This window comes from Pan troglodytes, chromosome 8 (assembly GCF_028858775.2).
Source record: "Pan troglodytes isolate AG18354 chromosome 8, NHGRI_mPanTro3-v2.0_pri, whole genome shotgun sequence".
Taxonomy (NCBI): domain Eukaryota; kingdom Metazoa; phylum Chordata; class Mammalia; order Primates; family Hominidae; genus Pan; species Pan troglodytes.
In genome coordinates this window covers 57,767,942-57,794,719 of record NC_072406.2, presented here as the reverse complement: position 1 = coordinate 57,794,719, position 26,778 = coordinate 57,767,942, and the positions used below count along the sequence as shown (strand labels likewise).

Genomic DNA, 26,778 nt, shown 5'->3' with positions numbered 1-26,778 from the left:
TAATTTCACAATATCTCAAACACAACAATACTGAAATTAGGCCAGTCAATAATCCTACAATGGCCTCTAAGTGTTCAAGTGAAAGAAGAGTTGCATGTCTCTCATCTTAAAAGCTAGAAATGGTTAAGCTTAGTGGGGAAGGCATGTCAAAAGCTACGCAGTAAGCCAAGTTGTAAATGCAAAGAAAATGTTCTTGAGGAAATTAATTTTTTTCTTTTTCTTTTTTTTGAGATGGAGTCTCACTTTGTCGTCCAGGCTAGAGCGCAGTGGCGCGATCTCAGTTCACTGCAACCTCTGCCTCCTGGGTTCAAGCAATTCTCCTGTCTCAGCCTCCTGAGTAGCTGGGACTGCAGGTGCCCACCACCACACCTGGCTAATTTTTGTGTTTTTAGTAGAGACGGGGTTTCACCATATTGGTCAGGCTGGTCTCGAATTCCTGACTTTGGGTGACCCACCTGCCTCAGCCTCCCAAAGTGCTGGGATTACAGGCGTGAGCCACCACATCCAGCCGGAAATTAATGTTTTTTTAAAAAAATCATCATTCATGGATTCAGTGAACATATAAATGACAGGAAACTGAAACAACCTTATGGCTGATATGAAGAAAGTTTTAGTGGTCTGAATAGAAGGTCAAAACAGCCACAACATTCCTTAAGCCAAAGCGTAATCCAGAGCAAGGGCCTAACTCTCTTCAATTCCATGAAGGCTGAGAGAAGTGAAGAAGCTGCAGAAGAAAAGTTGGAAGCCAGCAGAGGTTGGTTCATGAAGTTTAAAGGAATGGGCCATCTCTATAACATAAAAGTGCAAGGTGAAGCAGCAAGTGCTGATGAAGAAGATGCAGCAAGTTATCCAGAAGATCTAGCTAAGATCACTGATGAAGGTGGCCACACTAAACAACAGATTTTCAATGTAGATGAAATGGTCTTCTGTTGGGAGAAGACACCATCTAGCTAGGACTTTCATAACTAGAGAGGAGAAGTCAATGCCTGGCTTCAAACATCAAAGGACAGGCTGACTCTCTTGTTAGGGGCTAATGCAGCTGGTGACTTTAAGTTAAAGCCAGTGCTCATTTACCACTCTGAAAATCCCAAGGCTGTTATGAATTATACTAATTCTACTGACTCTGTTCTGTAAATTGAACAAAATCTGGATGACAGTTCATCTTTTTAAAGTATGGTTTACTCAATATTTTAAGCCAACTGTTGAAACCTAATGCTCAGAAAAAAGATTCCTTTTAAAATATTACTATTCATTGACAATGTACCTGGTCACCCAAAAACTCTAATGGAGATGTACAAGGAGATTAATGTTGTTTTCACAGCTGCTAATACAACATCCACTCTGTAGCTCATGGATCAAGGAGTAATTTTGATTTGCTAATCTTATTATTTAAGAAATATATTTTGTCTGTAGTTTCCATATTGATTCCTCTGACAGATCAGGGCAATATAAAGTGAAAACCTTCTGGAAGGTATTCGCCATTCTAGATGCCATTAAAACCATTTATTATTCATGAGAGAAGATCAAAATATCAACTTTGGAAGAAGTTGATTCCTATCCTCATGGGTGACTTTGAGAAGTTCAAGATTTCAGTGGAGGATGGCACTGCAGATGTGGTGGAAATAGTGAGAGAACTAGAATGAGAAGTGGAGCCTGAACATGTGACTAAATTGCTGCAATCTCATGATAAGACTTGAATGCGTGAGGAGTTGTGTTTTATAGATGAGCAAAGAAAGTGGTTTCTTGAGATGAAATCTACTCCTAGTGAAGATGCTGTGAACATTGTTGAAATTACCACAAAGGATTTAGAATATTCCATAAACTTAGTCGGTAAAGCAGCATCAAGGTTTGAGAAGACTGACTCCAATTTTGAAAACAGTTATATTGTGGGTAAAACGCTATCAAACAGCACCATATGCTACAGAGAAATCTTTCATGAAAGAGTCAATTCATGTGGTAAACTTCACTAAGAATTTGCCATAGCCACCCCAACCTTAAGCAACCATTATCCTGATCAGTCAGTAGCCATCAACATCAAGGCAAGGCCGTCCTTTAGCAAAAAGATTGAGTCTGTGAAGGCTCAGATCATCTTCAGCATTTTTTTAGCCATAAGGTATTTTTAATTAAAGTATACACATTGTTTTGTAGACATCTTGCCCTTGCACACTTGACTATAGTGTAAACGTAACTTTTATATGCACTGGGAAATAAAACAATTTGTCTGACTCACTTTATTGAGATATTCACTTTTTTGCTGTAGTCCAGAACCAAATTTGCAGTATCTCTGAGGTATGCCTATAATTTTCTGTTTTATTGCTTCTAAGTAGATAGGATTCACTTACTGGAAGTCCTTAGAAGACCTGACTCAATAATATAAAAATTATTAGTATTTTTTTCCAGAATGGATATAAAACATACTACCAAGACTTACATAACAAAACATACTACCAAGACTTACATATTTGACAAATTATTGTTTTTTCAAAGTAGTCATATGTGAAAGTTGTATGTTCATTGCAATGCTGCGATTGCTCAAAATATTGTTAGAATACTAATTTGTAAATTTAGAAATTGCCTCCAGAGCTAATAAGTTTCAAGAATATAAATTCCATCTCTTTTCTGTTTTCTCTTTTCTCTTCTTCCTCCCTCCTTTCTTTCCTTTCTTTCCTACTTTCTTTCTTATCATTAGAAATAACATTACTCCTCCCCCTACAAAACACACACATTAGAGACAGGAAGGAGCCCTGTCATTACAGCTATGGGCAGGTTGTAGCTAGAGCTGAGAACTTCTAATGGTAGTCCCCTGAAGGCCCATTCATAACCTCGAGATACCTGGGGCTGCCCTGGCTACCCTTCCTAAGTCCCGGTGGTTCAACTCTTTCTTCAGTCATCTTTTTTTACTTCTCTTTATTTTGCTTTAGTTAGTGAATGTTGGTTTCAGCACCTTGAAGCCATAGGATCATAAATGAAACAAGGTTAATTGCCAACTTTGGCTTCATCTGGTATTAAGACCAGAGAGAAAAAATGACTTGCCTAAAGGCACATAGATTTTCCATAGCAGAACTGGATCTAAAACTCAGGATTAATGACTCCAATTCAGAGATTATTCTCTTACATCACACTGCCTTTCAGATTCTACATCCCACCCGAGACGCACTCAACTGCTGACCACGAAGAGGTTCACATGTGTAGGCTCTGTGGTACAGCTCAGCCTTTTGGAAGAGGGGAGAAGAAAAGCACCAAGAGGATTAGAATAAGTACTAGATGAGATGGTTGCTTTATGAAATTCAGTGCTCACAACTGACTTCTCAGTGGTGACTTCTCATCTACCAGGCAAAGGCGAGAAAGGACCTAAGTGTTATTCTGGGACCCCCTTTCCTGTTTCCCTAGGCTGTTCCCAATCTCTGTTTTGCTACTGGAATGTAATTTACTTTTAGTTTACATTTCAACTGTCAATAGAATGTCTGCACATGATAAGAAGTTCAAACAGCTTATCTATGAAAAGTAAGCTGTTCTCCCAACTCTGCCGCTCCTGCATCAGTCTCTACAGCTGCATTTCATTCCCAAAGGGTCTGGCCTTGTATTCTAGCCATCCTCTCAAAGTCTGGGCACCTATTCTGCACAGATTTTCATGGAGACTCCTTGGAGAGAGTGGTTTTAAGCAGAGTGATGGATTAAAACTTGATGGAAATAGACTAAGGGGAGACTGCCAGGTAAGGAAACAGGGAAGATAAATGTAGACTAATCTTTCATGGAGCTGGCTGTAGAAAAGAGTAAAAGAGAGAAACTGAGAAAATAGCTATTATTAATTTAGCAAACACTTTGGATAATTTGTTTTTCTACCAGGATAAGAAAGGGACTTGCCTGTCCTCCTGTGTCTTGTAAGTTATTTAACATCTAAGTTACAGTGGAAATAGAAATGGCATTCAGGTAATTTGACTAAAATGAGCTCAACTTTTAAAATTATGCTTGTATTTTCAGACATTTAACTGAACCCTAGTTGATTGTAAGGAGTAGTCTCTACATTTTGAGCATGGTATTTTCAAAGGAAAACACAGGTTGAGCATCCCTAATATGAAAATCTAGTATTTGAATCTTTTTGAAGAGAAGGAGCCAAGATGGCTGAATAGGAACAGCTCCGGTCTACGGCTCCCAGCGTTAGCAACACAGAAGAAGGGTGATTTCTGCATTTCCATATGAAGTACCAGGTTCATTTCACTAGGGAGTGCCAGACAGTGGGTGCAGGTCAGTGGGTGCATGCACCGTGCATGAGCCGAAGCAGGGTGAGGCATTGCCTCACTCGGGAAGCGCAAGGGGTCAGGGAGTTCCCTTTCCTAGTCAAAGAAAGGGGTGACAGATGGCACCTGGAAGATCGGGTCACTCCCACCCGAAGACTGCGCTTTTCCGACGGGCTTAAAAAACGGCACACCAGGAGATTATATCCGGCACATGGCTCGGAGGGTCCTATGCCCACGGAGTCTTGCTGATTGCTAGCACAGCAGTCTGAGATCAAACTGCAAGGCGGCAGCGAGGCTGGGGGAGGGGCGTCCGCCATTGCCCAGGCTTGCTTAGGTAAACAAAGCAGCCGGGAATCTCCAACTGGGTGGAGCCCACCACAGCTCAAGGAGCCCTGCCTGCCTCTGTAGGCTCCACCTCTGGGGGCAGGGCACAAACAAACAAAAAGACAGCAGTAACCTCTGCAGACTTAAATGTCCCTGTCTGACAGCTTTGAAGAGAGCAGTGGTTCTCCCAGCACGCAGCTGGAGATCTGAGAACGGGCAGACTGCCTCCTCAAGTGGGTCCCTGACCCCTGACCCCTGAGCAGCCTAACTGGGAGGTACCCCCAGCAGGGGCAGACTGACACCTCACATGGCCGGGTACTCCAACAGACCTGCAGCTGAGGGTCCTGTCGGTTAGAAGGAAAACTAACAAACAGAAAGGACATCCACACCAAAAACCCATCTGTACATCACCATCATCAAAGACCAAAAGTAGATAAAACCACAAAGATGGGGAAAAAACAGAGCAGAAAAACTGGAAACTCTAAAAAGCAGAGCGCCTCTCCTCCTCCAAAGGAAAGCAGTTCCTCACCAGCAACGGAACAAAGCTGGACGGAGAATGACTTTGACGAGCTGAGAGAAGAAGGCTTCAGACGATCAAATTACTCCGAGCTACAGGAGGAAATTCAAACCAAAGGCAAAGAAGTTGAAAACTTTGAAAAAAATTTAGAAGAATGTATAACTAGAATAACCAATACAGAGAAGTGCTTAAAGGAGCTGATGGAGCTGAAAACCAAGGCTCGAGAACTAGATGAAGAATGCAGAAGCCTCAGGAGCCGATGCGATCAACTGGAAGAAAGGGTATCAGTGATGGAAGATGAAATGAATGAAATGAAGTGAGAAGGGAAGTTTAGAGAAAAAAGAATAAAAAGAAATGAACAAAGCCTCCAAGAAATATGGGACTATGTGAAAAGACCAAATCTACGTCTGATTGTTGTGCCTGAAAGTGACGAGGAGAATGGAACCAAGTTGGAAAACACTCTGCAGGATATTATCCAGGAGAACTTCCCCAATCTAGCAAGGCAGGCCAACATTCAGATTCAGGAAATACAGAGAACGCCACAAAGATACTCCTCGAGAAGAGCAACTCCAAGACACATAATTGTCAGGTTCACCAAAGTTGAAATGAAGGAAAAAATGTTAAGGGCAGCCAGAGAGAAAGGTCAGGTTACCCTCAAAGGGAAGCCCATCAGACTAACAGCGGACCTCTCGGCAGAAACTCTACAAGCCAGAAGAGAGTGCGGGCCAATATTCAACATTCTTAAAGAAAAGAATTTTCAACCCAGAATTTCATATCCAGCCAAACTAAGCTTCATAAGTGAAGGAGAAATTAAATACTTTACAGACAAGCAAATGCTGAGAGATTTTGTCACCACCAGGCCTGCCCTAAAAGAGCTCCTGAAGGAAGTGCTAAACATGGAAAGGAACAACTAGTACCAGCTGCTGCAAAAGCATGCCAAAATGTAAAGACCATCAAGACTAGGAAGAAACTGCATCAACTAACGAGCAAAATAACCAGCTAACATCATAATGACAGGATCAAATTCACACATAAAAATATTAACCTTAAATGTAAATGGACTAAATGCTCCAATTAAAAGACACAGACTGGAAAATTGGATAAAGAGTCAAGACCCATCAGTGTGCTGTATTGAGGAAACCCATCTCACGTGCAGAGACACACATAGACTCAAAATAAAAGGATGGAGGAAGATCTACCAAGCAAATGGAAAACAAAAAAAAGCAGGGGTTGCAATCCTAGTCTCTGATAAAACAGACTTTAAACCAAGAAAGATCAAAAGAGACAAAGAAGGCCATTACATAATGGTAAAGGGATCAATTCAACAAGAAGAGCTAATTATCCTTAATATATATGCACCCAATACAGGAGCACCCAGATTCATAAAGCAAGTCCTGAGTGACCTACAAACAGACTTAGACTCCCATACATTAATAATGGGAGACTTTAACACGCCACTGTCAACATTAGACAGATCAACGAGACAGAAAGTCAACAAGGATACCCAGGAATTGAACTCAGCTCTGCACCAAGCGGACCTAATAGACATCTACAGAACTCTCCACCCCAAATCAACAGAATATACATTTTTTTCAGCACCACACCACACCTATTCCAAAATTGACCACATAGTTGGAAGTAAAGCTCTCCTCAGCAAATGTAAAAGAACAGAAATTATAACAAACTATCTCTCAGACCACAGTGCAATCAAACTAGAACTCAGGATTAAGAATCTCACTCAAAGCCGCTCAACTACATGGAAACTGAACAACCTGCTCCTGAATGACTGCTGGGTACATAACGAAATGAAGGCAGAAATAAAGATGTTCTTTGAAACCAACGAGAACAAAGACACAACATACCAGAATCTCTGGGATGCATTCAAAGCAGTGTGCAGAGGGAAATTTATAGCACTAAATGCCCACAAGAGAAAGCAGGAAAGATCCAAAATTGACACCCTAACATCACAATTAAAAGAACTAGAAAAGCAAGAGCAAACACATTCAAAAGCTAGCAGAAGGCAAGAAATAACTAAAATCAGAGCAGAACTGAAGGAAATAGAGACACAAAAAACCCTTCAAAAAATTAATGAATCCAGGAGCTGGTTTTTTGAAAGGATCAACAAAATTGATAGACCGCTAGCAAGACTAATAAAGAAAAAAAGAGAGAAGAATCAAATAGACACAATAAAAAATGAGAAAGGGGATATCACCACTGATTCCACAGAAATACAAACTACCATCAGAGAATACTACAAACACCTCTACGCAAATAAACTAGAAAATCTTGAAGAAATGGATAAATTCCTTGACACATACACTCTCCCAAGACTAAACCAGGAAGAAGTTGAATCTCTGAATAGACCAATAACAGGAGCTGAAATTGTGGCAATAATCAATAGCTTACCAACCAAAAAGAGTCCAGGACCAGATGGATTCACAGCCGAATTCTACCAGAGGTACAAGGAGGAACTGGTACCATTCCTTCTGAAACTATTCCAATCAATTGAAAAAGAGGGAATCCTCCCTAACTCATTTTATGAGACCAGCATCATCCTGATACCAAAGCCGGGCAGAGACACAAGCAAAAAAGAGAATTTTAGACCAATATCCTTGATGAACATTGATGCAAAAATCCTCAATAAAATACTGGCACACCGAATTCAGCAGCACATCAAAAAGCTTATCCACCATGATCAAGTGGGCTTCATCCCTGGGATGCAAGGCTGGTTCAATATATGCAAATCAATAAATGTAATCCAGCATATAAACAGAACCAAAGACAAAAAACACATGATTATCTCAATAGATGCAGAAAAGGCCTTTGACAAAATTCAACAATCCTTCATGCTAAAAACTCTCAATAAATTAGGTATTGATGGGACGTATCTCAAAATAATAAGAGCTATCTATGACAAACCCACAGCCAATATCATACTGAATGGGCAAAAACTGGAAGCATTCCCTTTGAAAACTGGCACAAGACAGGGATGCCCTCTCTCACCACTCCTATTCAACATAGGGTTGGAAATTCTGGCCAGGGCAATTAGGCAGGAGAAGGAAATAAAGGGCATTCAATTAGGAAAAGAGGAAGTCAAAATGTCCCTGTTTGCAGAAGACATGATTGTATATCTAGAAAACCCCATTGTCTCAGCCCAAAATCTCCTTAAGCTGATAAGCAACTTTAGCAAAGTCTCAGGATACAAAATCAATATACAAAAATCACAAGCATTCTTATACACCAATAACAGACAAACAGAGAGCCAAATCATGAGTGAACTCCCATTCACAATTGCTTCAAAGAGAATAAAATACCTAGGAATCCAACTTACAAGGGACGTGAAGGACCTCTTCAAGGAGAACTATAAACCACTGCTCAAGGAAATAAAAGATACAAACAAATGGAAGAACATTCCATGCTCATGGGTAGGAAGAATCAATATCGTGAAAATGGCCATACTGCCCAAGGTAATTTACAGATTCAATACCATCCCCATCAAGCTACCAATGACTTTCTTCACAGAATTGGAAAAAACTACTTTAAAGTTCATATGGAACCAAAAAAGAGCCTGCATCGCCAAGTCAATCTTAGGCCAAAAGAACAAAGCTGGAGGCATCACACTACCTGACTTCAAACTATACTACAAGCCTACAGTAACCAAAACAGCATGGTGCTGGTACCAAAACAGAGATATAGATCAATGGAACAGAACAGAGCCCTCAGAAATAATGCCACATATCTACAACTATCTGATCTTTGACAAACCTGAGAAAAACAAGAAATGGGGAAAGGATTCCCTATTTAATAAATGGTGCTGGGAAAACTGGCTAGCCATATGTAGAAAGCTGAAAGTGGATCCCTTCCTTACATCTTATACAAAAATCAATTCAAGATGGATTAAAGACTTAAACGTTAGACCTAAAACCATAAAAACCCTAGAAGAAAACCTAGGCATTACCATTCAGGACATAGGCATGGGCAAGGACTTCATGTCTAAAACACCAAAAGCAATGGCAACAAAAGCCAAAATTGACAAATGGGATCTAATTAAACTAAAGAGCTTCTGCACAGCAAAAGAAACTACCATCAGAGTGAACAGGCAACCTACAACATGGGAGAAAGTTTTCACAACCTACTCAGCTGACAAAGGGCTAATATCCAGAATCTACAATGAACTCAAACAAATTTACAAGAAAAAAACAAACAACCCCATCAAAACGTGGGCGAAGGACATGAACAGACACTTCTCAAAAGAAGACATTTATGCAGCCAAAAAACACATGAAAAAATGCTCACCATCACTGGCCATCAGAGAAATGCAAATCAAAACCACAATGAGATACCATCTCACACCAGTTAGAATGGCAATCATTAAAAAGTCAGGAAACAACAGGTGCTGGAGAGGATGTGGAGAAATAGGAACACTTTTACACTGTTGATGGGACCGTAAACTAGTTCAACCATTGTGGAAGTCAGTGTGGTGATTCCTCAGGGATCTAGAACTAGAAATACCATTTGACCCAGCCATCCCATTACTGGCTATATACCCAAAGGATTATAAATCATGCTGCTATAAAGACACATGCACACGTATGTTTATTGTGGCATTATTCATAATAGCAAAGACTGGGTACCAACCCAAATGTCCAACAATGATAGACTGGATTAAGAAAATGTGGCACATATACACCATGGATTACTATGCAGCCATAAAAAAGGATGGGTTCGTGTCCTTCGTAGGGACATGGATGAAATTGGAAATCATCATTCTCAGTAAACTATTGCAAGAACAAAAAACCAAACACCGCATATTCTCACTCATAGGTGGGAATTAAACAACGAGAACACATGGACACAGGAAGGGGAACATCACACTCTGGGGACTGTTGTGGGGTGGGGGGAGGGGGGAGGGATAGCATTGGGAGATATACCTAATGCTAGATGACGAGTTAGTGGGTGCAGCGCACCAGCATGGCACATGTCTACATATGTAACTAACCTGCACATTGTGCACATGTACCCTAAAACTTGAAGTATAATAATAATAAATAAAATTTTTTTAAAAAAACAACTTTTTGAATGTCAATGTGACGCCACAAGTGGAAAATTCCTCACCTGACCTCATGTGATAGGTCACAGTCAAAACTTTGTTTCATGTGCAGAATTATTAAAAATATTACCTTCAGGCTATCTATACAAGGGTTATAATAAACACATGAACTTCATGTTTAGACTTGAGTCCCATCCCCAAGATACCTCATCATATACATACAAATATTCCCAAAAATAATTAAAAATCTGAATTCTGACACACTTCCGGTCTCCAGCATTTCAGATAAGGGACACTCAACCTGTGCAAGCTGAATGTGGAGAAACTACAGGACAGGCTGTTTTCCATGATCTCTCCTTTGCTGCCATCTAGTGACAGTTTTGTGTAACGTCAAATAGAAAAAGTCTGTCTTCTAACAATGAAGTCTTGATGTGGCTATTTCCTCTACTTATGCAGCGCCCTCACTGGACTGAAGTATTTCCAACTGAGACTGGGAATTTAATTTGCTGGTTTGCATCAGCAGTGACACTTAATCTCCTCAAGAGTACTTACTAAACTACACTCTGGGTCCTGCACAAAGCGAGGCAAGCTGACCTCTGAAAATGACATATGGTACAACTACAGCACAAGGAAAGGTCATGAGAGCATCACAAAAAGCCTATTATTGAACAAATACATGACACTACATTGGAGCCAGATGCCTTAGTGGGAAATGAGTCTTTTCTATAAAAATGTGCAGCCATGTGTATATGTTGTTTCATATTGTTGGTACTGTATCTTTGGAAACAAACTCTGGAAATATAATTTCTGGATCAGAGAGTAAATGCATATATACTTCTGCTAGATATTGCCAAATCCCTCCTCAGTATGGGTTGTAACATTTTGTATCCCACCATCAGTGCCTGAGTTTGGCTGGCTCTCCACAGCCTTACCAACAGAGTAGGTTTTACACTTTTGATCACTTTTGATACATAAGAAATAGTAGCTCCTTGTAGTTTTATTTCTCTTATTATTGTCCTTTCAGCCAAAGTCTAGCCAGAAAAAGAGAAACCAGACCAATTATTCTAATAGAGAAAATGGAATACAGATGCTGGGTTAAACTGAATTGGTGAACTTACCAGGCAAAGAAGAAACACAGACATAACAGAAAGTCTAACTAGCTATATTAAACTATGTGGAATACACAGAATGGCCTCAGTTTTCTCACTGAACCTGAACTTCTCTTCATGACTGTTTGCCCCCAAATCATCATATTGTCCCCTCTTTGACTCACCTGCTTAAATTCTGATATTTAGCCTTTTAATCCCACTGAATAGAGAGGCTTCTTGTATCCTAGGGGACCCATTTAGATTGCCCTGAACATAGAGATATAACCAGGGTCTCTCTGGGATTTAAGGTTACTCATCTCAGAAGCTTCATTTAAATTGGCATACCCATCCTGAATTCCTGAATTCAAAAGATCTGTGCCTGAGATGTCTCTTGACAAATTGGGAGGTAGCATAACACATTAGTAACCTGGTGTTATGAACTTGGCACAGTTCCTGAAATGCTCTACGATGTAATCGACATTTATGACAAAGATAACATATAAAGAAACTTACAACTATGTCAGTTGATGTATATTGATGTAAAAGTTCTAAATAAAATACTGTCAGATATTATAACACCAGAATTATAAAATGCCATTACTTAGTAGGACTAAATTGCTCAATCTATTCTGATACATTACCAACCATGAGGATCAAAGGAAAAAAAATATCATCCATAAAAAGACTATGAAAGATTTGTTCTTTCTATATTTAAATGCAATGATTCTAAGCAATAGAACTATTTGTGCTTGGATTTACTGTAAGGAATGCAGCTATGAATTATGTTTCTGTCATTTTTGTCTCTTTCCATCACTCAGCAGTAAAATTTATCCATTTCAAACTGTTCTGGATTATTTTCCACCTCTTCCGAACAATAAAACAAGAAAAAAGTAATTCTTTCACCAGATGTCACAATGCTTTATTTGAAAAATGACAGAAAAGAATCTCTTAGTTATCAGTTTACTACAGAACTCTGAATTTAGGAAACAGCCATTATACTTATCCCTAAATGAGACTAAAATAGGCAGTCCCCCTGTTTTACCAGTGTGGTGAGAAATCCTACTTTGGAGTCCCCTCAACATATCTAGGGTTACATTACAATCTAGCGCTTCATGTGGACCAGGAAATTGGAGGAAGGTCCTCTGGTCTTCAGTTCATCATGACTGCAATTGGGAAGTTCAATTGTCCAAGCTGGTTGGTCTGTTTGAAATCAATGTGCAACAGGGACCAGAGGCTCTTGCTCTTGGAGGTGAGTCCTCCTGGCACCCACTCAGCATCCTCTCATGGGTCCTGTCACACTCAGACTCTGCATGGTGGAGGGACAGTCACCCCTTTCTCCCACGTTTGAAGACAGCATATCAGTCTCAGGACAGATTTTCAACTTCCAGAGCTGATATCACAGGACATTCTGGCAACTCTATGTGTGGGGACTTTCAACCCAGGCCACAGAGTCATGGGATACAAATAAAACACACAAACAAGCTTTAATGCTGCCTTTAAGTCTCAGTAAGGAACAAAGAGAAGGGTCCCAGGCCAAAAAAAAAAAAGGAAGTATGGAAGTATTACAGTATTACAGAGTATCAGCTAGAAACAGAAAGACAATGTGGGGGAGGCAAGGCAGTGTTTCTCAACTATGAACTCAAAAAGCTGTTTTTTCTCATCAGGCCACTAAATGGATAGAACTTTTAAGACTGATGATTGGCTCCAGAGATGCACAAAAACAGCAGGATGGGTGCATCAATCAGGACAGGTACCAAATCTACACTGAAATCTGTGGCCTATCTCAACAGTTTATTTCTCACTCATGGGATACCTAAAGCAGGTTGGCAAGAGACTCAGGAACTACCTAAATGTCAGCTCCACTTTGGCCTGGGAAATAGGAGCACAGAGAATCACCCAACAGCTTTTAAAAACATCACTAACTCAAATGGCCAGACCTAGTGTTGTTTCTCACAGCACTGTAAGGGTGCCAGGAAACGTGGGGTGAGTATTTGGGTATTTGCTCACCAAATATCCCTCTTTCCTCCTTCCACACACAACATACCTTCTACCCAAGGAAGACAACCCCAAATCCCATAGTCACTACACTCTGAAAACCCTGGGACATCTCTAGATCAAGACTGGCTCCATCTATCTCCCACTGGTCCAGAGCTGTATTAACCAAAAACATCCCTCATCTGTGCTCCTCTCCACATTCCCCAACACAGTGGAGAAGAGTAATGCATCCCCATGCTCAAAGCGCACAGAAGACCTTAGTCTGTGACAATTTCTCTGCTGTCCTGAAGGGCATACTGCTTGTTAAATTATTTTGAATATCACTACTGTGCACAGCCCTGTTTGCTGTCAAAATGGGCAAATTCCTGAAATGTAAGAAAGAAGTGTTGGTCCTACCCAGAAGCTATTGCATACACAAAACTAATGTGAATAGCATTGATAGATCCTCAAAAGGGCCCCATAGCCACAATCCTGCCAAGGAGTGACTTGGATATAATAGGACGGCCAAAGATCACTGCTTTCATAAAAAACTGTGATCACCTCATGTTTACAAAACACCTTGTGAATATCTTGTTGAATGACACTTGTCAACAAGGCCATAACAAGGTCAACTTCTATGGCCCTGCACTCAAATGCAAGGCCAAGAGGAAGGCAAAGTTCAAGTTTGAGGAAATCAAAAACAGGCAAAACAAGTGATCCATCCAAAAGCTGTGACTTTAGATCTATTGTCTAAATAATTAAAACAATTCCCCAGGAGAAAAATAAACAGAAGGTAGTAGTATACAAAATATTTCATTTTTTATTTTCATGAATAATTGTCATTAATACAGCAGAAACCGATATGATTATAAAAGATACCAAAAAATCAGAAGAATGTTAGCATTCAATAGAAATTAAAACCTGAGCTGAGGGCTCATTAGAGTCTGACACTTGGCACCATTCTCATGGAAGTGAAGAAACATGTTTGCCGGACTCCTTAAAACAATTCATGTAACACAGAAAGAGTTAAATTTCAAAGGAGCTACAATGTACTGACACTTACGACTCTTGTTGTTGACAAACATTTAAGCAGGGCTATCCAAAGCTCACAGTCTTGAAGGCAGGGAGGTGTGTAAATTGTAGGTTTTTAATTAAGCAGTAAGCAAGCTGAGATTTTTCTTGGTAAAAGTTTGTTTATTCATGTAGATCTAAAAGGCTGGCTCAGTTTGTCAGAGCACAGGAGAATGCCAGAAGAGGTCAAGGGCATGGGGATGTATCGACATGAATCCATCCCAACTTGTGGAAAACAAACGACACAGCAGTTACCATCACAAAGAACTCTATTAGTAGGAATAGAAGACTTGAGGTCCAATTCAGTTCTCATTTGGATTCTATAGTATCTCTAAGAATTTGGTTAAAAAAAACAAAACAAACAAAACAAAAAAAGGGAAATCCTTACTCCTTTCATTAACAACTGTCCACAAGGAGAAGAAATAAAAGACAACTAATATAGATAGGCCTTACTGATTAAAAATCTGTGAGCTTGAATACATTTTAATATGTTGAATCTAGAGTGATAAACCAATGGTTAATATACTACAAAACTTTACAAACAAAATCTCATCTGTTGCAGAACTTCAAAAGTAGTGGAATTAATTTCTTCTCCCTTTTAATTTTTTCTTCCACAGAAAGTCCTAAAACTGAGTAGTCATTGGCATGCCTGCACTTTCACAAATGTATCCTCCAAACATGATGGTTTTTCTCAAAATGTATCTGCAAAACATGATGGTTTTTGAAAATGGAAGTAATTTCAAACGAGGTCAAGGATGTCATGCTCCCTCAAAACATATTTTCAGTTCTTTGTGCTCCATGTCACATAAAAAAGAAATGAGGGTAGCTGGACTCATGTAATTTCTTTCAGCTCAATAATGTCATTAAATTCCCAATGTTTTCACACTAGCAAAAGATCCAGTATTTAAGTGATCTACTATAAAGCATCTCTATTTCTAAAAAAGATTCCTTTCATTTTTTACTTTTTATTTTTTCTTAAGAGGCCTCAAAAAGCTGTCAAAAAGCCCTATACTTAACGGAGACCAGCCACAGACTTCCTTCCTGTACCAGCTTTCCAAGAGGGTAAGTGAGTCTTCACCCTGATATTTTTGCCCCGGGTTTTACGAGGCTTCTCTTCTTTATGCACCTTCATGTGCTGCCTCAGATGAGAGCTCTGACTGAAACATTTGCCACATTCACTGCACTGGTAGGGTTTCTCCCCAGTGTGGGTTCTCTGATGTTGAATAAGGTGGGAGCTCTGGCTGAAACACCGGCCACACTCATCACACTGATAGGGTTTTTCTCCAGTATGAATTCTCTGGTGCTGAATGAGATTTGAGCTCTGTTTAAAGCTTTCTCCACACTCATCACATTTGTAGGGCTTTTCCCCCGTATGGATCCGTCGATGCTGAATGAGATTAGAACTCTGAAAGAAACTTTTCCCACAATCAGCACATTTATGGGATTTCTTTCCAGTATGGATCTTCTGGTGTTGAAAAAGAGTTGAACTCTGACTGAAACTCTTTTCACATTCAGTACATTTATAGGGTTTGTCATCCAAGCTTCTTCTGAGTCTACTGAAGCTTGAGTCAAATCGAATAGTCATGCCCCACTTCTGCCGCTGCCGGCCTGTTTTGCGCTTGTTCTCATAGGCCTTTCCTTGGCTTGAGCTCCGAGAAATACCCGCTTTAGGCTTTGCTAACCTCATGGTGAATAACCAAATGTATGTGTAAAAGAGTTTACAGGCTTCTTCTGACCTAGTGTTTCATTTCCTAGAGGTGTACAGCTCAGAATTTTCTGTGTGTAGAAGGAAAAAAAAATTAGAGATGATCAGAAAAAAAATTATAGATATCTGTTAACTATTCAATTTTAATATCTCTTCAACCCACCAAAATTGCATTCATGTTTAAATTTAAAAAGTATAAATGCAAACAAAGATAATATGGGGGGAAATTTGGGGGAAATACTTGCAAAGTAATTCTAACAATTCCAGAGTTTAAGCTTAACAAATATCACCAAATTTTGACTGAGTTTACCACTGGAGTTTCTGTCTATTGGGACAAGACAAATTAAAAGTGATCAGGTGAAATATAAATCTTCCAAGCATTACCAAATGAGTACATAATTTTGAAGAACTAAAAAGTGGAGATAAGGTAAATCTTAATGGGAATGGAGTAACTCCAAAAGACAATCAAAATTTGTGTAACAGAACATTACTATGCTTTGATATTTAGTTCCATGTTAAACTTCTACTAACTAGTAACTGCCTAAGGTATCCAAATGAATAAGAAATGACAAATTACACTACTTTATGATATATTCCTGTTTATCTGTATTTAGCATTCGATTTCCATAGCTCTAGATGACAGTTTAGCTCTAATTCTGCAGCATAAAGTGTTTTGAAAATTGAAACTTCTCTACAGGGAGTGGTAGGTTTACTTAGTCTATGAAGACACACTTTATTATTGGTTTTTATAGATCCTAATGATCCAAGAAAGCAATTTGTTGAAAACCCAAAACGAAAGTACTGTTTTCGGAGACAGAAAAACTGCAAAAGAACTTTTACCAGAAAGTGGAATGAAACTGAGTAGAAAACGCACGGTAGGTAGGACACAAGAAAAGGAGAGGGGGGAGAAAATGAGTTTACATGTAAAACTAGGATGGAATTTTTAGAATACCCAAATGCTGCAAAATTCAAAATTTCAAATGATTTTATTTATTTATAAGGCTGACTTGTGGCTATTTAAAATAACGGCCAAAACAAACCAACAAAAACCCCTACAAACCCCACATAGGTGGCAATGTCGGAAAATCTAGAACTTCAAAAGCAATAAAATTATTGGAACTATTTTTCATTATCTTGTGTCAGAATGTGGAATTTAAAATAGAAACAATTATTCTGGGTTTCTTTGCATACAAACATATAAAGCAAATAAATGAAAACAGAAACATAATTTTTCTTGCCTTCCTTTCATCTTATTGTATAATTGAGACTTTAGGTCCAGGACTTTATGTGGATATTTAATAATTACATCAGCTGTAATTATGGTCAGCGTAAGAGTAAGCTGCATATAACACAAGATTACAGTTAGGACTACCCACTCCTTAACTTAAGCAAATATTTACAGAACATCTACCACACAGGAGACATTGTGTTAGGTACCTGGTGTTGGTGTTGCTTTTTTTTTTTTTAATAACTATAATGGTCATTATACATAAAAGTACACGCATTTAATACAATGGAAGTCAGATCTAGTCAGAAACTCAGACTGTCAAATCCACCTACGGATGAGGCAATCATACTAGTATGTGCCAGACACTGTGTAACTTGATTCTGTGCTAGCTCTTTAATTCTCCTGGCACCTTTATGCAGTTATTTCCGTTTTAAGTTAAGGAAACGAGGGCACAATGCTAGAAGGCACTGGCCGGGTTCCCAGACCCTAGCAGTTTGACTCCAGAGCCTGTACTCTTAGTGGCAGCCACATCTTCCATTGCTCAGTCCAGCGCGGCGACCCGTGCTTTGCATAGCTCCCCAGCACGAAGTTAAACCTGAGTGACAGAAGCTGCTGTTCCTGCACACCCAGCTAACTGGAATGTGCCTCAGTTTCCTCGTAAAATGGGGAGGGTAATGATAAAGTGGCAACACCATCAAGATGTTAGAAGTTGCAATGAGTCTGAATCTGAAAACCGCTCAGAGCAGCCCTGTGCTGCCTAAGCATTTGTTCCACGTATCGAGTCCTCGAACGCTCCGAGCGACAGAAGGGGCCGGGGCTGCTGCTCACCCGCCCAGTTCCACCCGCCGCGGGCCGCGCCTCGCCCGGGCCCCCAGTCCAAGCCTCCCGTTCCCAGCACTCCGCTGGCCGCTCCTCATTGACCCGGCCCGCCCGCCGCGCAGGCCGCGGCCCCACCCTGGGCCCGCGTGGCCCTCCCGCCCCCGCCCGGCGGCCAGGCCCTGCCCGGAGGCGGGAGACGCAAGCCACGCCATCGCCCGGGCCCGCGCCGCCCTCGTTGCGGCCAGCGCGCTCCCGAGCGGACCCGAGTATCCGACGCAGGCCCTGAGCGCCCCAAGTGCCCCAATCCCACTCACCGCGCGGGACCAGCCACCACCCTGGCTCGCTGGGCGCCTCCCGCGCCGCCGGAAGTGAGGGCCTCGCCGCGCTCTGGCGCCGCCGCGGTCGCTCTAGGAACGTGGCGGAGCGACCCTCTATGGTCCCGGGCCCACCCGAAAGCGTTGTTCGTTTCTTCCTGGGTTTTGTTTTCTCCTCCCCCCAACTCGGAAGGCGTCCTGTGACCCCCGGGACCTCAAGAGCTGTAACCGCCCCTGTGTGTGGTCGAGGCTTTTGAAACCGAACTCTAGCCTCTCCAACCTAGAAACTGCATACTTTCTACAAATTTTGAGATTTTTGAGACCCTGGTACTTTTCACGAAGTCACCTTAATTATCACCAAAAAGCTCCTGCAAGATGGGAGTGGTTATACTCCATTTACAGGAAAGGAACCAAGGCTCAGAGAAGAAATGTGCTCCGTTCACCGTGTGTAAGCGGACGACCCAGAATTGGAATGGTTCTTTGTGGCTCCAAAGTCTGATTTCAACACACCCCTTTTGTTGCTCATTAGTAATGATCTCTCTTTGTTCTTATTCCTTCCAGGCTCCTCCTCAGCCATCCTGGCCGTGCTCAGTCATCTGACCAGCTGACCTCCGTGTTCCCCCACTCCCTGGGGAGCTCCTCCGCCTTTTGGCTTCCAATGCTATTGCTGCATGCTGAAGACTCCCGCATTGGTAACTCCAGTCTGACTGTGGGACGTAAATGTTATTGAACTTTAGACTTGTATATCGAACTGATTACTCAAGAGCTGCATTTGCATGTGTAATGGACATCCCAAACCTAACATACCCCCCAAATGAATTCCTGATATCTACCTAACCTGTTCTTGCAACAGTCTTCTTCCCAGGGATGGGTGAAGATCCCATCATCTTTCCAGTTGCTCAAGCCAAAAACCTTGATGTCACTGTTGTCTCTTCTTTTTTTCATCCAAAATTCACCTGTGATTTATCCACAAATTCTGTCGGCTTCATCGTTAAAATATATTCGTTATCAAGCCACTTTCAACACTTCCACTGCTATAACCACCAAGCCACCTTCATCCACCTTCTGGATTATATTGGCTTCCAGACGGGTTGCCCTACAGTCTATTCACAGCCCCAGAGTAATCCTCTTAAACCTAAGTTAGATCATGTCATTCATTTGTTAAAAACCTTCAAAGGCTTCCCAACTTATTAGAGCAAAGCCAAGGACCTCGCAGTGGCACCCGATGCCTCTCATGATCTGTCTCTTTAGTTCTTTATTGTGTCTGCAGTGCTGAAAACAGTGCTCAGCAGGGAACAGACACTCAGTAAATAGCTGTTGAATGAATGAATTTATAAGATGCCTTATTGTTTACAAAGTACTTTTACATCTTATCTTCTGGTTATTCATCTTCACCATAGTCTCATGAAGCACAGATTATCATATCTGTCTTGCAAATCAGTAAACTGAAGCAAGAGAGGCTGACCTGCCTGAAGTAATACAGTGGTTTGTTGGTGGAGGCTAAACTAAGTCATAGGTTCATTCTCTTAAGTTGGGGCTTTCTGCTCTGTAGGGAGCTGTCTCTGCATATGGCAAAGCACAAAGCTGAATGAGGTCTGGACAAAGAAGCTCCACTCGCAATCTAGAGAGTATCTGGACTATTGCAGTGATTAAATGAGGTAATGTAAGGCACTTAGCACAATGTATAACACAGAAGAAATGAGAGTCGTTGTTACTTTTATTATTAAATTGTTATAAGTTGGTTGATGCTGGTGGTTGGAGAGTTTGGGGTAAAGGGCAATGGCCAGAGATCTAGAAATGGTTTAGGAAAAGCGTCAGGAGCAAACATGACCCGTTGGGACTGTCTGCTCTATGTACACTAAAATAAAAAGATAATTTTTAAAAAGCCATTTTGTTAGTAAGGTAGTTACTAATTAAAACTAACTCCTTTAATGTCTACATAAAGATGGATTATCCCTTTTTCCTATACCTGAAAACAACTGGGCCAGCCATAGAAGGGCCAGAGGTATGTCAACTAAAGCATTGGGTAAACGAGGATGGATTTTTTAAAAAGAGAGAGACGAAAGTCAGGAAATAAAGGGGTGTGTGTCCCTAAGTGTGGACAGAGTCCTGGGCAGTAAGGATGGAGAGGAGGGAGAGCCAGAAAAAGATATGAAGGAGAGGAGGGTAAAGGAGAATGGGAAAAAGACAAGGAGAGAAAGCAGGTAGGGTTTTATGCCTTCAGCCTAGCTGTTAGTATAATAATAGTTAACACTTATTGAGTGCTTATTGTGTGCCAGGCACTGTTTGCAGCATTTGAGGATCTCACGTGAGATTCCTGAGGCATGATTATTCCTGAGGGTTTGCTCCACCTTCTCTGGTTTTGGTCCCTGCACTTTGTGGTGTGACTCTGGTGCCTCCTGGTGAACCACATGCCTGTCCCACTGATGTTGACTTGACCACTGATTTGAATTGGCTGACCGCATGTGACTGGATGCAAGGGGTACATCACATCCCAGAAGAAACTTCAAGTCATTGTGTTTCTGCCAGGACTCTGCTCTTTCCCTCTGCCTTGAGAATAGCATGTCCCAAGTAGGGGCTGCCCCTTTAGTCTAGGAACCAGGATGATAAGACACATGGAGCAGAGCCACAGAAGCTCACATGTAACCACAACAGTCCCACGTAATGTTAGAGAAACAAATGCTCTTGTAACACTGAGATTCTTGGTGGTATTATTGCATTAAAGTTGACTAATGTACCTCCCACCAACCGTAAGAGATAGGAATTGTTATTATCCTGTGATATTGTGAAATACATAGTTGATCTTCTCCCCGTTTCCTGACATACAACTTCTAAAATCCTTAGAATCTCCAAAGTGATGTCTTTTTATATGCTGATGAGTTGACTGATGCCTGGCAGCCCCTGGGTAGCTTCAGGATGGGGCTGGTCACTGGAAAGACCACAGCAGGATTAGAAGGATGGCAATTTCAGCTCCACCCCATCAACATCTGGGGAGGAGGGCAACTGAAGGTGAAGTGGATCACCAATGGCTGATGGATTAATCAATCATGCCTGTGTTACAAAGTCTCCATAAAAGCTCCCAAAGGACTGGGTTCAGAGAGCTTCTGGATACCTGAACACGTGGATGTTACCGGAGGGTGCCACCTGGGGTCGGGGGGTGCAAAGGGGAAGGAGTATGGAAGCTCCGCACCCTTTCCTTCATACCTCACTATATGCATTTCTTTTTCTATATCCTTTGGAATATCATTTGTAATAAACCAGGAAATGTGTTTCACTGAGTTCTGTGAACCGCTCTTGCAAATTAACCCAAGGAGGGGGTCACGAGAATCCCAACTTGAAGTGGGTGGTTCACAAGTTCCAGAGGCCAGGGCTTGTAACTAATGGGAAGGGTGGAGACCATCTTATGGGACTGAGCCCTCAACCTATGGGAGGTGATGCCATCTCCAAGTAGATAGTGTCAAAACTGAATTAGAGGACACCCAGCTGGTGTCCCTGCAGAAATGATTGCTTGGTTGGTGTGTGGGGAGAATCCCTCACCCCATTTGGTCACAGAAGTCTTTTGTGATTATTGCTGCTGAGTGAGAGAATAGTAGAAAGCACTTTGAGTTTGTTTTCTTCCACACAGAATCCCCATTTCACAGATGAGAAAAGTGAGGCAAGAAACTCGCCCAAGGTCATGCACATTTGTAAGTGGCAAAGCCAGACTTTGAAATCAGAAAGCCTGGCTCCAGAGCCTATTAACCTCTCTATAACAGTCTATCTCCCAAATGGGATTCTAGGCAATTTTTATGCAAATTAAATTATTGAAAATGGTCACGCATGATATTTACAAAACACAAGGGAGAAAGGGAACAAGGGTGTGGGAGGCAGGGGGTGGACACAGTCTGGGCATCTTTCTGCACATATTTCTGGGGATTCTGGCCCAAGAGAGGCCAGATCCCTTAGTGGCTGGGACATCTCTGGGAAACTACCCAGCAGGGACCAGTGTGTCCCTGAGCCCAGTGGTATTTGAAGGGTTCATTCCAGGAAGAAGAGTCTTCTGGGGTGAGAAAAATCCTGGCAAGACAGTTTCATTTTCCTATGTCTTTGTCCCCTGCACCCCACTGGCTTGCGCACACACACACAGACACACACACACACACACACACACACACACACACACACACACACACACACGCTGTCTCAGCAGGGAGCACTGCTGCCTTGGGTCTGTGTTTGGCAACATGGATCCCCAGCCCAAGTGCCAGAAAGGCAGTTATAGGTGTGGCTCATGTGCGGTAACAACAGTGGTCCGTCTCCTACCAAGAACTCTCAGCCCAGGGATCCTGAACAATGGTTCTTTCCACCAAGCCTGAGACTTGGCTTTCTGTTTCCTTTGGACTCTCTGGGAAAGAAAACCCTGGGAGTTCCCATTCCTAGGTCTGAGAAAACATCTCTGTTAAAAGTTGACCAGGAGGGCACAGGGCCCTACCCTGCACAACGTGAGTCTCAGGCAGGGCACGTGAGCAGCTAGCCTGATCCCAAACAATCGCAGCTCTCAGGGCCTAAATATAGCCCATGCATCTGGCTGTTTTTATACTCAGTTGCTTGGCTCTGATCGACCAAGCTTCCTGTCTGATCACCACTGAGGAACTGAGGGCAGGGGGCTGCTGCCCACCACTGCACCTGGCAAGGATATCCCGCTGCCCCTCTGCAGCTGCAAGGCACCTGCGTCCTACACACCCGGGACACATTTTGCAGGGCTGGTTCCTCCACAAATCATCTGGTCAGACTGGATAAGCTTTGGGCCTTGTTTCCATGGGACTAAGGGGCCAGATGTATCCTGGGTGAACCCTGGCTCTATTTTGCCAGTGGGAAGGTCTTTTTCCATTTTCTGGTAAACATTCCAATCAGGTAGCATATGGTTATCACCGAGGAAAAACAAGATGTTTTTGATCCCTTCTGGTAATTTGTTCTGGGCAAACAAACTTGTTTTTCCTGAGTCCAGTCCTTTTGCAATCATGCTGATTTCATCCTGTGCTGTTTATTATTCTCTCTGGTTCTTGAGGCCTGGCCTGGCAAGACAGTCCTATTTTAGGAGACAACACTCTCCCATAGCAATCTTTGCTTTATCTTCGGATACGTTTATTACCTGAGACACTAGGTAGCCAATGGGGCATATGAGAAATACCCTAAGCTCTATGGAGAAAGAAAGCGGGAGCTCCCCACAGGAACCAGTAGGAAACCACAGAGACCAGCCTCTAACGTTTGAAATTATGGGGTTGAGGTGAGCTGAATTTGCAGCTTTTCAGATTGCCTCTGAACAGCAAATATGATGTTGATTAAAAAAAAAAAGGTGTGAACTCCTCAGCTGATTGCAGAAGTGTACTTTTCCCTTTTTCTGAGCCACTTGCTAGTGATTTTTCTGACCCATAACGTTCAGAAATTAGATTGATAACACCTACTTTAAAAGTGACACTTATCCAAAAAGGCCTTAAATAATATTGTAATAACTTTCAAAAGCAAACCAACCAACCAAACAGGCTGGTACTTAGGGAGGGTCTCCTGCTCCACTGGCTTCCTGTGTGCCAGGACCTGGCCTGCTCCTAGCTGGCAGGTGCATCTTGGCCTGTGACGCCACATGCGCTTCTTAGCCAACTCTGCCTTGGCCTCCACCTCACTCCCAGGAGCTTTGCCGGTTCGCTGCTCAGCTGATCTCTTGACCCTTCCAGTGTCTGGCCTTCTTCTCCTGATGAGAAGACCCCTAGACACAGGACAGACTGGCTCCATCTTTGTGCCTCCAGGGCTGAGCACAGGCCTGGCACAAGGCAGTCACTCAGTTACAGCTGAACAATGGGACAGGAGCTGTCCTCCACCTGAGATTGTAAATAATAGCTTGGGAGTACAATTACCTGGGAGCTCCTGTTTGATTTGTTTTGTACCCTCTCCTAGGCCCTGCTTCCATCCCACCTGAGCCCCTGGCCTGGAAGATTCTTGGGGCCCTCCTGATGCTAAGACTCTGTGACTCGGGGTGACTCTATTGCTCATCATCCAGGTCACCTCTAGGCTCCCACCAGTGACGCCTGCGTGTTCCATGGCAGCCTCTCCTCAGGCTCCACCCTAGTCCCCAAGGCATGCACAGAAATGAAGGAGTCATGTCGGCTCCTAGAGCAGCGAGTTGTGGCTCTTCTGCCAAACATGGCCACACATCCTTTAGGATAAGAGTTTCAGAAGTTAGAGCCGGGGGTCAGGGTGGATGCACAGAAAGCAAAAAAAAAAAAAAAAAAAAAAAAAAAAAGCTTGGTTCTCACTTCTTCAGTTCAATACAGCACACCTTTATTGAGCACCTAAGGATCTATGCTGCCAGAGGAGGGCAGAGTCGACAAAACAGTGGGCAGGCCTCCCCTGCAGCTCTCTGTGTCTGTGATGATGGAGCTGGGTTGGGGAAATCCTGCTGTGACATTTGCCCTGATGCAGTTCGGCACAGCATGGTGGCTTCCAAGCTATGCTCTTGATGGGCACCCGTAAGGAGCTTCTACATGCATTAGAGATGGAGCCTCTCCTATCTTTGCAAGCCTTTGTGGTTCTTCCCTTTAAATTTGCCATCCACGGACCTCAACAGGAGAATAATTTGGTCTTCAGTTTGCTCTGTTTTAGACAAATACTTCACATGACTGATGTAAACTGTTGCATAGTTTCACAAAGGCTTTCTCATTCATTCCTGAAATTCTCCATCAGTCACAAACACAAATTGTTCAGTATCTGGGGAATTCAAAGCCCTTTCCTCAAAACAGACATTTCTCCTTATCATTCTTCCTTCAGGGGAAGTATTGAAAGTCATTGAAAGTCATCCCCACCCACTAGAGGAGAGAAACGCAAGCCCAGAAAAGGCAAGAGGTACACAGGCATCCACGGGACAGTGGTGATGGGGCTGAGCACTGCCTTCCAGAGCTGCTGCTGGGCATTGAGAGGGCAGCACCCTCTCAATGCCATGTGGACCCTCCTCAATGTGATTGAATGACCGTGTTTCTTGCAGCAAGCTCCTTGTAAGAATCGCTTTAGGTCTCTCTGATGAAGTAAAGACTGATTTCTGCAGAGAAAGTGAGATACTTGTGGCCTTATTCCTGGTCTCACCTCTGTGTTGGGGCTGAGCTGTGCGAGGCTCACAGGGTGACATTGGAGGCTTAGAAGCCGGGGACACTGTGGCAAGGTGATGGCTGAAAGCAGGCTAGATCTCATACCTGCTGGCAGGCCCTGCTTTTCCCAGCAGCATTCCTGTGGGGCAGCGTGATATGAGGGCAGACAAGAATCTCATATGAAGGAAGAGGACAGGGGCTTGTGGACCCACAGGGGCTCTGGGACAGGCAATGTGCAAGCAGATGAAGCCTAAGCCGCAGGGGCTGGGCCAGCACTGCTCTCCAGTGCAGGAGAGGCATGGTGTGGACAGGGCTGGCCACACAGATCTGACCCAGCAAGTTCCTGGCCCCTCAGGCCTGGGTCGGCTTCCTGTGGGTGCTCATCTTGGAGCCAAGAGCTGGCTGTGGGAATCATGGTGCTCAGGCTTCAGAGAGGTAGACACACAGGCACTCGATTCGTCAGGCGGTGGCCATCAGTCAATGTGACCGCCCGGGGCCAGCAACCAGGGATCAATGTACACCTGCCACTGCTGGGGACTTTGGAAGAGGCAGGTGTTGGCCAGTTACTTGGCCTCCACCAGCTGCTCCAGGCGCTGCAGCATCGTCAGACGCAGGGCTTGGAACCTGGAGGGAGACATCGCCAAGAGGACTCACTGAGGCCAGACAGGGCAGGGAGGTGGGCAGCAGAGCGAGGGACCTGCAGATGGCCAGCTCAGGAGATCCCTGCAGCAGCCTCATCTCTCCTCTGCCAAGGAGAGGGAAGGCTGTGGCCTGCGCCTCATGAGGTGCAGTCAAACCAGGCTGTGGACTGCACAGAGCATCAGAGCAGAGTGTTGTCATTTCTATTGCAGACTCTAATACAGACAACAGCACACTGGAGTGGACAGAGCGGTAGGGCAGAGATCGGGAAGCCCATGTTTCAGCCCAGATTCTGCCATAACCTATGCGGCAACCTTCCTTGTGCTGGGCCTCAGCGTCCACTCTGTACGTTGAGTGGACCCACTAGTTGCCCCCCAGATCCTCAAATCCTACGGGGTCAGGACTGACTGCAGAATGGAAGATTCCCTCTGACTTTGGTCTCCTCTGCCTGTTTGGGGTCTGGCTGCACAGACAGGAGCCTGTGGAGGATGTGGCTTTCCACGGGTCATTCAACCAGAGGCTAACATCCATCCTTTCCCCACATACCCCAGGCCCTCTCAGTGAGCTCCTGCCCTTTCCTTCCTAGCTGCCTCCCCACCAGCCCTGGTGGGGTGCCCTCCACAAGTCCTGGACCACACTTCACTTTGCTGAGGGGGAGACGTCATTGGGACTACAGCCTGGCTAACTCATGCAGCC

General features: G+C 43.0%; 2 protein-coding genes and 1 long non-coding RNA gene across 7 annotated transcripts in view; 1 reads left to right on the top strand and 2 right to left on the bottom strand.

The window, feature by feature from the left end:
- LOC134807060 (uncharacterized) overlaps positions 1-15,325 on the top strand; it is a 72,237-nt gene extending 56,912 nt beyond the window's left edge. The window contains exons 5-6 of one of the 2 annotated variants that reach the window (XR_010146610.1): positions 12,882-12,967; positions 15,243-15,325. This is a non-coding gene — a long non-coding RNA (uncharacterized LOC134807060). The remainder of the gene's footprint in view (positions 1-12,881; positions 12,968-15,242) is intronic. The other variant, XR_010146611.1, reaches the window with a different exon arrangement.
- On the bottom strand, positions 13,989-18,845 carry ZNF22 (zinc finger protein 22). The gene is made up of 2 exons (XM_521459.8): positions 18,329-18,845; positions 13,989-16,038 (listed from the first exon to the last, which is right to left on the bottom strand). The coding sequence occupies exon 2, from the start codon at positions 15,947-15,949 to the stop codon at positions 15,275-15,277; it is 675 nt and encodes a 224-aa protein (XP_521459.1). The 5' UTR covers positions 15,950-16,038; positions 18,329-18,845; the 3' UTR covers positions 13,989-15,274.
- A 5,776-nt stretch (positions 18,846-24,621) lies between these two features.
- RASSF4 (Ras association domain family member 4) overlaps positions 24,622-26,778 on the bottom strand; it is a 34,958-nt gene continuing 32,801 nt past the window's right edge. For all 4 annotated transcript variants that reach the window (XM_016918162.4, XM_063780627.1, XM_063780626.1 and 1 more), the window contains one exon: positions 24,622-26,067. In XM_016918162.4, the coding sequence (XP_016773651.3) occupies positions 26,007-26,067 (61 nt within the window). In that variant the 3' untranslated portion in view covers positions 24,622-26,006. The remainder of the gene's footprint in view (positions 26,068-26,778) is intronic.

Coding starts and splice junctions, on each gene's coding strand:
- ZNF22 (XM_521459.8), bottom strand. CDS start 15,949: ATGAGGTTAGCAAAGCCTAAAGCGGGTATTTCTCGGAGCTCAAGCCAA.